The following is a 13,132-nucleotide window of genomic DNA, read 5'->3' on the forward strand; positions in this document are numbered from 1 at the left end:
GGACAATAAACAGATAAACCGGGCTTGAGGAATTTTTAAAAGTCCCCAGCCTGTTTGAATAATACCTGGTGGAAGGTGAGAAAGAGTTTAACTGGCTTTGGGTTTGTTGCCTTTGACCTCCTGGAATAGTCTTGGGCAGTCTTGAGGACCACTTGCTATAGGGAGCCTATCCATCCATTAAGATCTGCATCAGAGACCCTTCTTCATGTGCTCCTGCCTTCAGAGGCTATGCAGGCAGTAACTGGGGAATGGGCCTTTTCTCCGGTGGCTCCCCATTTATGGAACTTCGTGCCCAGTCATATTTGCTAGGGGTCTTTAATACTATCTTTCAAGCACCAAGTGAATCCTGTTCCTTGCTTTTATCATCTCTAAGTTGAAGGCAGCTGATTTTTTTTTTAAAGTATGTATTTGTTGACTGCTGGTTCTGTAGTATCGTTTGAAAGTGATTGTTTTAATAGTTTAAGAGCCAGTGTGATGTAGTGGTTAAGAGCGGCAGACTCTAATCTGGAGAATCGGGTTGGATTCCCCACTTCTCCACATGAAGCCTGCTGGGTGACCTTGGGCCAGTCACAGTTCTCTCAGAACTCTCTCAGCCCCACCTACCTCACAAGGTGCCTTTCCCCAGTTACTGCCTGCATAACCTCTGAAGGCAGGAGCACATGAAGAAAAGTCTCTGATGCAGACCTTAATGGATGGAAAGGCTCCCATAGCAAGTGGTCCTTAAGACTGCCCAAGACTATTCTAGGAGGTCAAAGGCAACACTTTGAATTTTATTTGTCTGTTGTGGGAGGGGGGAGAGAAGGCAATTGTAAGCCGCTTTGAGAGTTCTTAAAGGTAGATAAAAAGCATGGTATAAAAACCAACTCTTCTTCTTCTTCTCTTCTGTATTGTTCTCATTCAGTAAGCTGCTTTGGATATTGTTTTTGAATAGAAAACTGGAGCAAAAATCCTGACAGTGAGAGAGAGAATGAGAATGAACAAACCAGGATAAGAGGATTTCCCCCATTCCGTTCCTTGATTGTTCTGTCATTTCACTTTGCACTGTGTTCCAACTCTCCAGAATTTCTAACATGAATACATTTTGAGTTTGCTGCAACTTTCCATTCCTTCAAGTTTCCCCCTCTACTTCATCACCATTCATGTGTGCATTGAGAAAATGCTATAAAAATAAGTTTTTATAGGATCGTATTTTTGAGTATATCAAGATTCTTTCGTTCAATGTTTTACTGCACAAATGCACCCATGTATCACTAAAACATTGCACAAAAATATTTATAGACTATAAATATTGGATATGAATAGCTTTGAAGATCATGCTGTATCTGTTGACATGTCTGCACTGATAATGGGAGGGGACCGATGAATTAAAGGAACTGAAAGTTGTAGCCAACTGCATGTGCCATTTGTATAAAACCTGGAAATAACAAGTGAAACCATGAAGGATTCCTAGTACCTTAGATCACTTGAGAAACAAAACCAGCTAATTCAGAACATCAAAATCTGAGGAGAAATTTGGATGAGGAGAATTTTGAAGACATCCTTTGTGATGATCTGTCAGTCAAGGATCTTAACTGCAAACCCAAATTGAAGAGGATTCAGGTTGTCAAATAACTTCCTCTCGAGGAGCTGCTAGAGCTGCAGACCTGGGGTGAAGTTATAATCTCTGCTTTTGCATTTCAGGGAAGGTCAGTGTGACACAGAGGCTGGCGGGAGTGTGATTGTTGCCCCGCTGCACACCCTGCCTAGTACCTGCCTACAGAGAGTGCCTGAACAGCCAGAGGATGCTGACAACCAGAAGAATGTCACCCGCATGGGTCAGCCATCACTGGACAAGACTGCCACTGTGAATATTCCTGTCACTGTCACTGCTCCTCTGGGGGAAGCTACCGTAATTCCAAGTGAGTGCTTCCAACTTTGCGGGTCTGTCTGAGTAATGGAAAGTGTGTTGAGAACAGAAATTTCAGCCCTATTGCAACTTCTTGCTTGTGAGCTAGCAAACTGTCGCTGATGAGTGGAAACAAAGATGGGCACTTAAGGTGGTGGGTGCCATCTTGGACGAGACTGAGACTGGCTCAGTCATAGGGTTGCCAGGTCCCTCTTTGCCATCAGTGGGAGGTTTTTGGGGCAGAGTCTGAGGAGGGCGGGGTTTGGGGAGAGACTTCATTGTCATACAGTCCAATTGCCAAAGCGGCCATTTTCTCCAGGCAAACTGATCTCTGTCGGCTGGAGATCAGTTGTTATAGCAGGAGATCTCCAGCTAGTACCTGGAGGTTGGCAACCCTGCACAGTCAGTCAAGTGCAGAAGTATGACTACTAGGGATGTTCCTATTTTGTTTCTTTTTATATTTGCCTTATATTTTTGTAACACGTTTTAGTTCTCTGTTGAATATGTAGATTAATTTGTATTGTATACGTGTGTTGTAAGCCAGTTCACAGCCTGTAGGGCTATGGGGAAGGTTTTGTGTCAACCCTTCTCATCATATGAATGGAGCATGAGACTCCTGATGGGGAAACATTGGGCTGTATGCTGCTTCATATAGGGCAGCCTATAGGCAACAGGCCCTGACCTGGATGGCCCAGGCTAGCCTGATCTCGTCAGATCTCAGAAGCTAAGCAGGGTCAGCCCTGGTTAGTATTTGGATGGGAGACCACCAAGGAATACCAAGGTTGCTGTGCAGAGGAAGGCACTGGCAAACCACCTCTGTTAGTCTCTTGCCATGAAAACCCCAAAAGGGGTCGCCATAAGTCTGCTGCAACTTGACGGCACTTTACACACATACATAGGCAACAGAGATTTCAGTGACTACTGAAATCTGGTTTTGGCACCACTTTGCAGGCATTCTGTAAGCTGATGGTCCTACCTGCTCTTTGCAAATAATGTGGGACTGGCTGGTTGCTGTTATGCAAATGAACAGGGATTTGAGAGGGGGGGTTGGTAGTGAAAGAGGCTTTCTCTTTAGCCTGTTTTGCATGGTTCCAGAATTGGTGATTACATGTAATTTGGTCTGGTTTGGGGACCGGATAGGCCATAACTAGCTGGGCATGAATAGGCCAGGTTGCTATGATATAGGTAGGGTATTTGACTAGCACTTGGAGGCATCTATGGATGAAAGGCTGTACATGTACCAGCCCATCAGTGACATGAGCAGCTGGATAGATGAGGGATGGGGTACCAAGCTCATGGAGGGGACACTTAGCACCTCTCTGCACTGTTTTATGTGCAGGCGAAGACTGCTCTTGCCGAGGATTAACAAAGACAGCAGGAACACTGGCAGAGTTTGGATAGGGTGTATGTGAGCAAAACACTGGTTGTCATGGCTTGTTAGCCAGCAATGCGCCTTCCAAAATTAGGGCAAGGCTCTTTGTTGATGTAGGCCATTCATTAATAAAACCTACTTTAACCCAGTTGCTCATGTCTCATTTCGTCATTTTGAGTGCTGCTGCAATCGTTTTTATGTGCATTTGATACATTATTTATACGTACAGAGTATATGTGCATTCTGCGTCATGTGCATATATAACGTGATTTCTGATGTGCAAATAATGTTGAAACGTGTACATCTCATGGGGAAAATACAGTGCAACAAAACAGAAAATGGTGCATGAATAAAGAATCACAAGTTTCGTTTGTGTAAGGAAGAAGCAAAGGAAAATGGGGTTTGGGGGATTGAAATAGCAGGGATGAGACATTCGAAATCTTCCCTTGTAACACCATGAGGCTAAATGAGCTGTAAAATGGCCACCCACATCCACCCTTTGTCACCGTCACTCAGGATCTCCTGCAAGGTGCTTTGTAGAAGGGCTACAATATGTACATTCTTGTAGTACATTCTGTGCCAGCAGGCAAAGCCAATTTCCCCATAGCTTTTGTGTGGTGCCTACTATAGTTCAGTGTAAATTATAAACGATAAAGAAATCAATTGGCTAACTAACTTATTAATTAAGTTAATAAGTCAGGCAGGCAGTACTGACTGTAAAATCTTTAAGTTAGAAGCCCCTCTTCTGATGCATGGTCCCTTTGGGCTTCACTGCAGTGAATAATGTTGAATTTGAAACAAAAGCAGAAGAGAAGAAAGATATGGATGCCGATGACTTGACAAAAAATGGACCGAAACCAATTCTACCTTACAGCTCCATGTTCATCCTAAGTCCTACCAACCCGTAAGTTATCCCAGCTATTTTTCTGTTTTGTGAGTCTTTTTTGGAGGGGTTTTTTTTTTTTTTTGGTGTGTGTGTGCTCTTCAACTTAATAATAATTTGGGACTTGTGGCCTTTTTTGATAGTATATGGCACCTATGAATGGTGGAGCCCATGGGGAAAGGAGACATGTCTTATTTCCATTCCCACCTGACAGGTCTTTGAAGATTCAGCATAAGTACATAACCTGGAGTCTTTTTCTATTTTAATTACCATGGGTTTTATTAAACAAGTTTTGTATATGCTTTAATATCTTTATGTATAAAGCATTTACCTACAGATTTTGTATTTATCAATCACTTGGCAGTATATGTTGAGATTTTCTTTGGTCCTTTTGTTCTTGGAATGTGACATAGCCCCCTTGGTGAAGCTAAGCAGATCTGATTCTGGTCAGATATTGGATGGGAGACCTCTTTAGAATCCCATGTAAACCACCTATAAGAAAAAAAGCAGGATATAAGTCAAATAAGTAAAATAAATAATGAAGAAACAATTCTATTGACTGAACAGATTCTTTGTTTCAAATGTTTTCCTGCCTTCCTTGTACTATGATCAAGACTTCAGCACCAAATTGGTTGTAAAAATTATTCATACCATCTTCACTAACGCCTACTCAGTATCAGAACTGCTTAATAAATATTAAGGATTTCAGTTGATGCAACTTCAGTGGAAATATCTGCATAGATAAATCTTTCTCGTTCTTGTTAAATTCAAGTTTTCCTTTCTGGCATGTTGTCTCTGCCAACTTTATAACTTCGGTGATGGCTGCCCTTGTGCAGTAGCTCATAGCTAGGCCAGCTCTTCCTTGTGCACTTTCCCTTGGTCTTTCAGAATCCGGCGCCTGTGCCATTACATTGTGAACATGCGTTACTTTGAAATGGTCATCCTCATTGTTATAGCACTCAGCAGCATTGCATTGGCGGCTGAAGACCCAGTGCAAGCTGAGTCGCCCAGGAATGAGGTGAGTAGTTGCGCTATGCCCAAGTTTCATAAGGTTAAATTTCTGCTGCTAAAGTTGTCAATCTGGGTCAGTGGGAAAACGTTCATGAGAAGCCCCTGTCTTCTACTCTTTCCTGGATGTTGCACACTTGTTCATAGCCGTTGTTGCCCTGATGTGGTGCTGCTTTGGGAAACACATTCCCCATTGTTGAAGCAACTGGGGCATTGGAAGGCACATCCTACTGAAAGTAATGCATGGCAGAGGAAATGTCACCATTGCCAAGAAATCATGGTTCTGACACCAAGCACTGACTGACTAGGGAAAGAGAAGGAGAGAGAGATGAGATCCCAGGAGTCAGTCTTAACTGGTCTGCCCCTCAGTTGCAAGGAGGATGCTTGCCAATGAAAAAAAATCTTAAATGTTAGGGCCAATGATTCCCTTGCACAGAGAGAAATCTTCTGTTGGGGGAAGGAGTTCTTGGAATGGAGGATGAGAGTGTCCATCCCCTTTGGAAGATTCCTGTCTTAGTGGGTAACATCCTATCCAATCTTACACCTCTGTTTGACTGTAAGAGTGATGCCTATTTTAATCCAGAAACAAAACTGAGCCTTTGTTATGAAAAATCTGGGGATATTGGTTATGGGAGAATCATACCATAGAGTCTCGAGTTGACCATGCAGAGTTATAGTGGTAAAATACACTCCTATAGAAGCCCCACTCTTTCTTTACTGTCCTTGTATAGATCTGTCTGCCTCTTCAACCAAATCTCTTACTCTGATTTCAGGCTCTCAAGTACCTGGATTACATATTCACTGGTGTCTTTACTTTTGAGATGGTGATAAAGGTAAGAATCTGTCCTTTAGCAGATGTCTTTGTCATTGGGTTGGTGGCCCGGAGCACGGGGAGAATGCAATAGGCTAGGCAGTGGTCACAGCTCCATCCTTCCCAGGTGCAAAATTACCACTCCCAGTTGCAATTGTGGCACTCCACTTCCTTTATTGCAACACTGAGGGCGCTGCAGTTAGCTGCACCTGGCCCCTTGCTACACCATGTCCAGTTCTCCTCCATCAGCCAACCCCACCCTGCAGGCCTTGTTCCAGCTGTCCCTTTCACTCAGTTGGTCCCAGGTAGCCCCATCTGCATGCCGTCTCTTCTCACCGCGGCCAATGCCAGCAGCCACCCTTGGCCAGCAGAATGGGTACCTGGCTACACCCTCCCACTGGTAATATTGAGCAGCCCTCCTGGCTCTCTGTGGCCTCCTGAGGAGGACTTTCCATGGCCTCCTGAGAGTTTTGTGTCCCTCAGTTCAACAGGCCTGCCCTTGTCTTGCTCCAGTCACTTGGGCTTGTTGGGACTCAATGCCACAGTCTGCATATTACCTGCCAGCCAAAAACGTTTCAGCAAGTTGCATGCATTTACTGTTTCTGGTATGATTGAATAAAGGTCCAGAAAGGGACTTGCAGGAGGGTGACACTAACAGTGGTTCTGTATCCAGAGCTTGTGCGTCTTCTCGTATAAGTTCTTTTTCCTATGTAATGGTAGAGATGCAAAAATAGGAATGAAACTCCTTTGTGGTTCCTTTCCTTTATGACAAAGCAACACCAATAGTCAGCTTGAGCCTGTTAAGAAGAAGAGGAGAAGAAGAGTTGGGTTTTATACCCTGCTTTTTCTGTACCTTTAAGGAGTCTCAAAGCGGCATACAATTGCCTTCCCTGTCTCTCCCTACAACAGGCACCTCTTGAGGTAGGTGGGGCTGAGAGAGTTCTGAAAGAACTGTGACTAGGCCAAGGTCACCCAGCTGGCTTCATGTGTAGGAGTGGGGCAACCAACCCAGTTCACCAGATTAGAGTCCGCCGCTCATGTGGAGGAGTGGGGGATCAAACCCGGCTCTCCAGATTAGAGTCCACTGCTCTTAACCACTACACCACGCTGGCTCATGAGTTTTAAGCCCCACCAACAATGATCATTTTGGTGGTAAAGAGAGGGTTGGTTTGTTGTAGAGCGGGCTCTAAGAGTGCTATGTTCTTTCCCCCTTGTGAGACCCATTCAGCAGTGAGAGGGCAGATTTGCTGTAGTTGTGCACGTGTGTGAATGTTAATGTACTCCTGAAGCCTTTTGCTCTGCTTTTGGTTCCTATGAAGATGATTGACTTGGGCCTGATCCTGCACCCTGGTGCCTATTTCCGTGACCTCTGGAACATCCTGGATTTTATTGTGGTCAGTGGGGCTCTTGTGGCCTTCGCCTTTTCGTAAGTAGCTTTTCTTTTTGGGGCTCCGATTTCCTGAGTAGGAAGTGGGGTGACGCTGATCTGGAAATACTAGTAGCATTGTTTTCAAAAACAAGGTGTTTGAAGTCATCCATTACTGTCCACATCTGGGGTATAAAAGAGGCCGCACCATGAATAGAAGTTTCCACTTGTATCTTGTTTCAGAAATGGAATAGGACATAAAGCACGTTATGTAATTTCTCTGAACATGCGTGTTGTTGAACTTTTCTACTCCTGTGAGCCACATTTTTTAATATAGACAAGACCCAAAAGGTGCCTACTTCTGTTCAGACACTTTCATTTCATCTTTATTGGACTTGGTCCAGTAGCCAGAAATTTTATGGGTGGGGGGCGCTAAGGTAATCTAAAAATATATATTTGAAAACATTTAATTGAAGACAAGGTGCTCATCTAATGTTCATGAAATTTAAAAATCTTGTACTAATGTTTATGAAATCAAAAATCTTATAAAATATTAGAAATGCACCTTGTCTTCACCCGTTCTTTCAGTGCCTTTGCAGTCATTAGTCAGAACACTGGAAGGCTGGAGCCGATTTGTTTGTTGCTGAACAACAGGACAGAGTTTAGCTTGCATGCATTTTCCATTTTTTCCCCTTGTATCTTTTACCAGTGCTGGGGGTGGGGGAGGTTATGAGTATCTATTAATTTTCCTCAGCAAGAGTAATAGCACCTGGGAGGAAGGGGCTCAGTGGAGAAACAACACAAAGAGGAAAAGATGTTATAACCTATATCTTGCTGCATCTATCTTCCCTTAAAAGCTTAGCTCCACAGCTGCATTTTTAAAAAAGTACTTGATGAGAAAAATTATTGTGGAGTTTCATGTAATGTCTAGCTCTGCCCGTAGGTGAGAGAAGAAAGATGCAGAAGCCCCATGTTTCTTGGCGGCTGAGAAAGGACATTCATCTTTGCTCAGGACATCCCTCTAGCTGGGACATTTTTTTATTTTTTTTTGCAAAATTTATCTGTCCACAATCTTTTGGAGCTTTTGGGAATGCATCAAAGCCACAGCAATAATGTCCTTTCCAGTAAAGGAAAACATGAGTCAGAGGCCTAGAGAGCTCCAACACAGATTCATAGTACAAGCCTTTGGTGTAGCTGGGTCTTGCAGGTTGTAAGATTTGCCAGATAAACCAGGGGTAATTGGAAATAAAGTTTTTGTAATGTTGGGAAACTCCACTAGAGAATATTTTCAACTGCTCTCATATGGTCAAAATAGACTCAGCATTCTGTCACCCTGTATGTTCTTGAAGATTATTCTGCTCTTATTCTGTGTATATTTCTCTATAACTGGGGTTTTCATATTGCTCTCTATCTAGTTGAATTCAGCTGGTTGACAGCTTTTCCACTCTAAGCTTCTTGTTTTGTATCTCATATCTTCACATTGCTTGTTTGATCTTTTGAGAACAACAACCCGATTTGTGCAACTTGATAGTTAGATGCTTTCAAAGTATAATTCTGTTGAGGGTGTGGTTGAAGGATTTTTCTCCATGTCATAGAGGGGTCTTTTGCCCTTTCATTCAGAGGCACAAAACCAGATTGTTCTGCTTGCCTGCTGCAAGACCTAAGTATGAACAGCGCTTGATCTAGGGGGAAAGAGAGGCAGGGAGAGAACCTTCCCCCTCCGTGGCTCCAGGGTCCATGGCTGACATGGGATTTCTAAGAAAATTGCTCTATCAGTCTTTATAGTTATAGTCAAAGACCAGCATACATACAAATCACAATTGTTATAAAAAGATAAAAACTGTATAAAATAAAAAAAAATAAAAACCCTGATTGAATAAATAAGCTAAGGATAACTATATGGCTGTCTTAAGCGAATTATGCAAACCTCTGCTACAATATAAGTTAGTACTGTGTATATAAGACTATTAATCCACCTCCTTACTTGTGAGTGCATTTCTCTTCTTAATGACTAAAAAGTCGAATTTTGCCATTGCATGGGATACAGCAGCCTTCCTGTCCTCAAGCAATAGTTTGGCCAGGGCTAACTCCGTAGACCCCAGAAAGAGGTTCCGATACTTAAAGCGAGAAAGCAGAGGAGAAATAGTATCAACCAATCAAATCAATCAAAAACCTTTAATGGCATATAATATCAGGCCAGTACAAAATACCAATTAAAATGTCAAACATCAGATATATACACAAATTAGGTTCAACAATTTACTCCCAGTTCCCTTTTTTTGCAAATCATTAGAGCGATATTAAGGAATTTGGCAACCTCCTCAGTTATGCTTGGAGAAGTATCTTTCAGTATATATTGTTCTTTAGCTTGATCAGGCCCACCAGGTTTGTAAAGACGGGTCAATATATTTAAGCCATATATCTGTATAGAATGGGCAATGGAAAAGGATGTGCCAAATTGATTCAATGCTTTTCAGTGCACCTGGGCAAAGTCTGTCATCATAGTCCACCTTTTGGAATCTACCAAATAAAACTGCTGATGGCATAACATTGAATCTAGCCAGAGAAAAAGCTCTATGCAGATGTGGATTTTCTAAAAGATGAAGATACAAGGCTATGCTACCTGCCTTCAGTGAAAGCCCCAGCCTTAAGGGGAAACAGCTTTTGTCAGCTGCACTTCCAAGATTTTGAAAATGGATATCCAAAATTCTACCTTTAATTGTTTGAAATGCTTCCTTTTGTGGAAGCATATACAACTCATCAAGGGAAAGACCCAATGTGCCTATTTTTTCTCTATATATAAGTTAACCAATTGGAAGATCTGATTCCAAAAGCATTTGGTGAATAAGACTGTTAGTATTAGTATTATAATGGATTCGAAGCCAGTACTTAAAGATCTGTAACCAAGCCCTAGTCTCCACTAGATCCTGGCCCAATTCTAGGCATAAAGCTGCATAGTATTTGTTCTGATTTCATCATAGAATTCACACTGCAGCACTATACATGTGATTGATTTGACTGCATTGGCCAAACAGGGGCTACACTGTTGCTCCATAGACTGCTGTTGAAACCTTTCATCTAAAATGACAGAAGGTAGGGTGTCAGAGTGGGCTCTGGAAAAGCCCATCTATTTACCCTAGAAGACTGTCAGATATCTTTGAGTGTCTCATGGGAGCGAGATGGGAATTGCTGGCTCTTGATACTTAGAGGAGTGAATGTAGGCTGAAGATGCTAGTGGTGAAGCTCTGGCTGCTACCATCTCCCCAGTGCTGATGAACAGGCCCTAGGGGAGTCTGCAAGCTCCACCCCTTGACATGTAAGCCACTTAACCACCATGTAGGTATGGCCAAGTCTTCATTCTTATTTCAGCAGTCTGGTGATGCCCTTTATCTGTATGCTCCCACAATCGGAGGTACAGGGGGTGGCAAAAAAAAGATGTCTTAGAATCATAGAATCATAGAGTTGGAAGGGACCACCAGGGTCATCTAGTCCAACCCCCTACACAAGGCAGGAAATTCACAACTACCTCCCCCCACCCCAGTGACCCCCTACTGCATGCCAAGAAGATGGCCAAGATGCCCTCCCTCTCATCATCTGCTTAAAGTCATAGAATCAGCATTGCTGACAGATGGTCATCTAACCTCTTCTTAAAAACCTCCAGGGAAGGAGAGCTTACCACCTCCCCAGGAAGCCTGTTCCACTGAGGAAGTACTCCAACTGTTAGAAAATTCTTCCTACTGTCTAGACAGAAACTCTCTTGTTTTAATGTCAACACGTTGATTCTGGTCTGATTTTCTGGGGCAATAGAAAACAACTTGGCACCATCCTCTATATGACAGCCCTTCAAATACTTGAAGATGGTTATCATATCACCTCTCAGTTTTCTTCTCTTCAGGTTAAACATACCCCACTCATTCAACCTTTCCTCATAGGACTATGTCTCCAGACCCCTCACCTTCTTTTTAATGGTGCCATGACTTTGAAATTTGCTCACAAGAGAGCTCTACCTTGAGCCATCCTTGCTGGCATTCTCCTAAATTGTAAAGATTTTTAATCAGGGTTTTTCCAGGTTATATTGCTAATTATGTGGTTTTAAGATCATGATTTTTAATAATGCTGGTTTTAGAGTAACTAGAATCACATGGCTGTAAATGTTGAATGCAATGATAACAACTGTTTTTCTTACATTTTATATGTTTAAATTATTGTAATCCACCTTGAGGGTACTTTTTGGATAGAATGGTGGGATGTAATTGCTTTTAATAAGTAAAATGCAGTACATGATGTGTAATGCAGACTTGATTAAAATTAGCCTACTCTAGATGCAAAAAAGGTTTCATGTTGCTGAAGGTGTTTGGACACAAGACAATACAAATAAAACCACAATGTCTGCTCTTTGAAAATATATAAGCGAGCAGCGTTTCAGATCTGAACATAAGCACATATTGCACAGGCTTTACAACACCGTGAGGTTATGTTGCAATACAATACCTTGTTGAAGTTACATTGCAAGCTATGTTGAGGTTATGTTGAGTTTATATTGCAAGGTAATACCTCGTCCCCAAGCCTCTGCCCAAGCAGAGATTTTGGGCTTGCCCTCTCCCAAACCTCAAACTTAACATTCTTGACCACTGCCCCTTGTAAGCCAAAATTGTGTAAGGCACTTTATGCTTTCGGGGCAGATAGAAAGCTGTCAAGCATGCTAACTGTGCAATGTTTTTTTCTTTAAAAAAAAATTAGAGCCAGAGTCTATTAGGCAAAACCAGCTTTCTGAATATTTATGCATTATTTAACATTCTCTCACTGAGGTGTAAGGTGATTGTTTTGTGCTTTGTTTGGAGACCAATTAAGAAATGGCTGTGTTCTTGTAAACTATTGTCCATTTCCTGATTCCTACCTAATACCAACAGAGTTGGAATTCAGTCAGCAGAAAGGCAGTATTTTTTTCCTAGCCTCCATTACATTTATCAGGTTAATTCCTTTGGTCTTCATATTTGGGACCTTTTCACTGGCTGTTGTGTAACTTGGAAGCCAGGTCAGTGAGTCAGAAACTTTGACTTTTACCAGAACATTAGTGTGTAAGCGCACATGCTTTTGGAATCCACAGCAACTGAGAACACACCCTCCCATCCTTCTCATTTGGATGCCTGTCCAAATCTGCTTCTCCGTAGTTCTGCCTAAGATGTTTTCAGTCTAGGCCACATGGGGTCCCTTTTAAAGAAACACAGTGTTGTAATGGTATTGTATTCATACGTTTTGCCCTGGAAAGACATTCAGAGTACATTTCTTCTAAGCACTGTGATGGTCTGAATAGTGGAAATGGAAAAAGGATATAAAGGCGCATTCATTGCAAACTTTGACAGCCACAAAGCAGTTTTCAACACCGGTTCTGCCTTTTCACTTTTATCTATGCATGAGCAGATTTCCCCTGTTCCGTTCCTTTATCACTCTGTAATTTTGCTCTTGCTGCCACTTTCAATTCCTTCAATTTATTTGCATTACCCACTTTAGCATATTTTTAAAAAACTGCAGAAAAAACACCCTTGGTAGGATTGTGCACATGATTGCATGGAGACTGTCGTTTCATTGTGTTTTACTGATGTCCACGTGCGCTGCAGAACATAGGCAAAGGGCTGCATTAAAAAAAATATTGATGTAACTGCTTGTGACCACATCGGGATTGTTTTCCCCCAGTGTTTTATCAGTTTACTTGTGTGAGGGGGGAGAAAGGTATGCATGCACTGAAGGAAGTATCAATCAATTTTATTATTACGGTCATCAGACCAAATGTTGTCTTACCCATTTCA

General features: G+C 42.2%; 1 protein-coding gene across 1 annotated transcript in view; it reads left to right on the plus strand.

The window, feature by feature from the left end:
• The window catches only part of CACNA1B (calcium voltage-gated channel subunit alpha1 B), a 414,377-nt gene that overhangs the window by 310,296 nt on the left and 90,949 nt on the right, over positions 1–13,132 (plus strand). Inside the window, exons 20-24 of the mRNA XM_056861029.1 lie at positions 1,681–1,898; positions 4,035–4,161; positions 5,029–5,158; positions 5,922–5,981; positions 7,279–7,385. Of these exons, the coding sequence (XP_056717007.1) occupies positions 1,681–1,898; positions 4,035–4,161; positions 5,029–5,158; positions 5,922–5,981; positions 7,279–7,385 (642 nt within the window). The remainder of the gene's footprint in view (positions 1–1,680; positions 1,899–4,034; positions 4,162–5,028; positions 5,159–5,921; positions 5,982–7,278; positions 7,386–13,132) is intronic.

Source organism: Euleptes europaea, chromosome 14 (genome assembly GCF_029931775.1).
Source record: "Euleptes europaea isolate rEulEur1 chromosome 14, rEulEur1.hap1, whole genome shotgun sequence".
Taxonomy (NCBI): Eukaryota; Metazoa; Chordata; class Lepidosauria; order Squamata; family Sphaerodactylidae; genus Euleptes; species Euleptes europaea.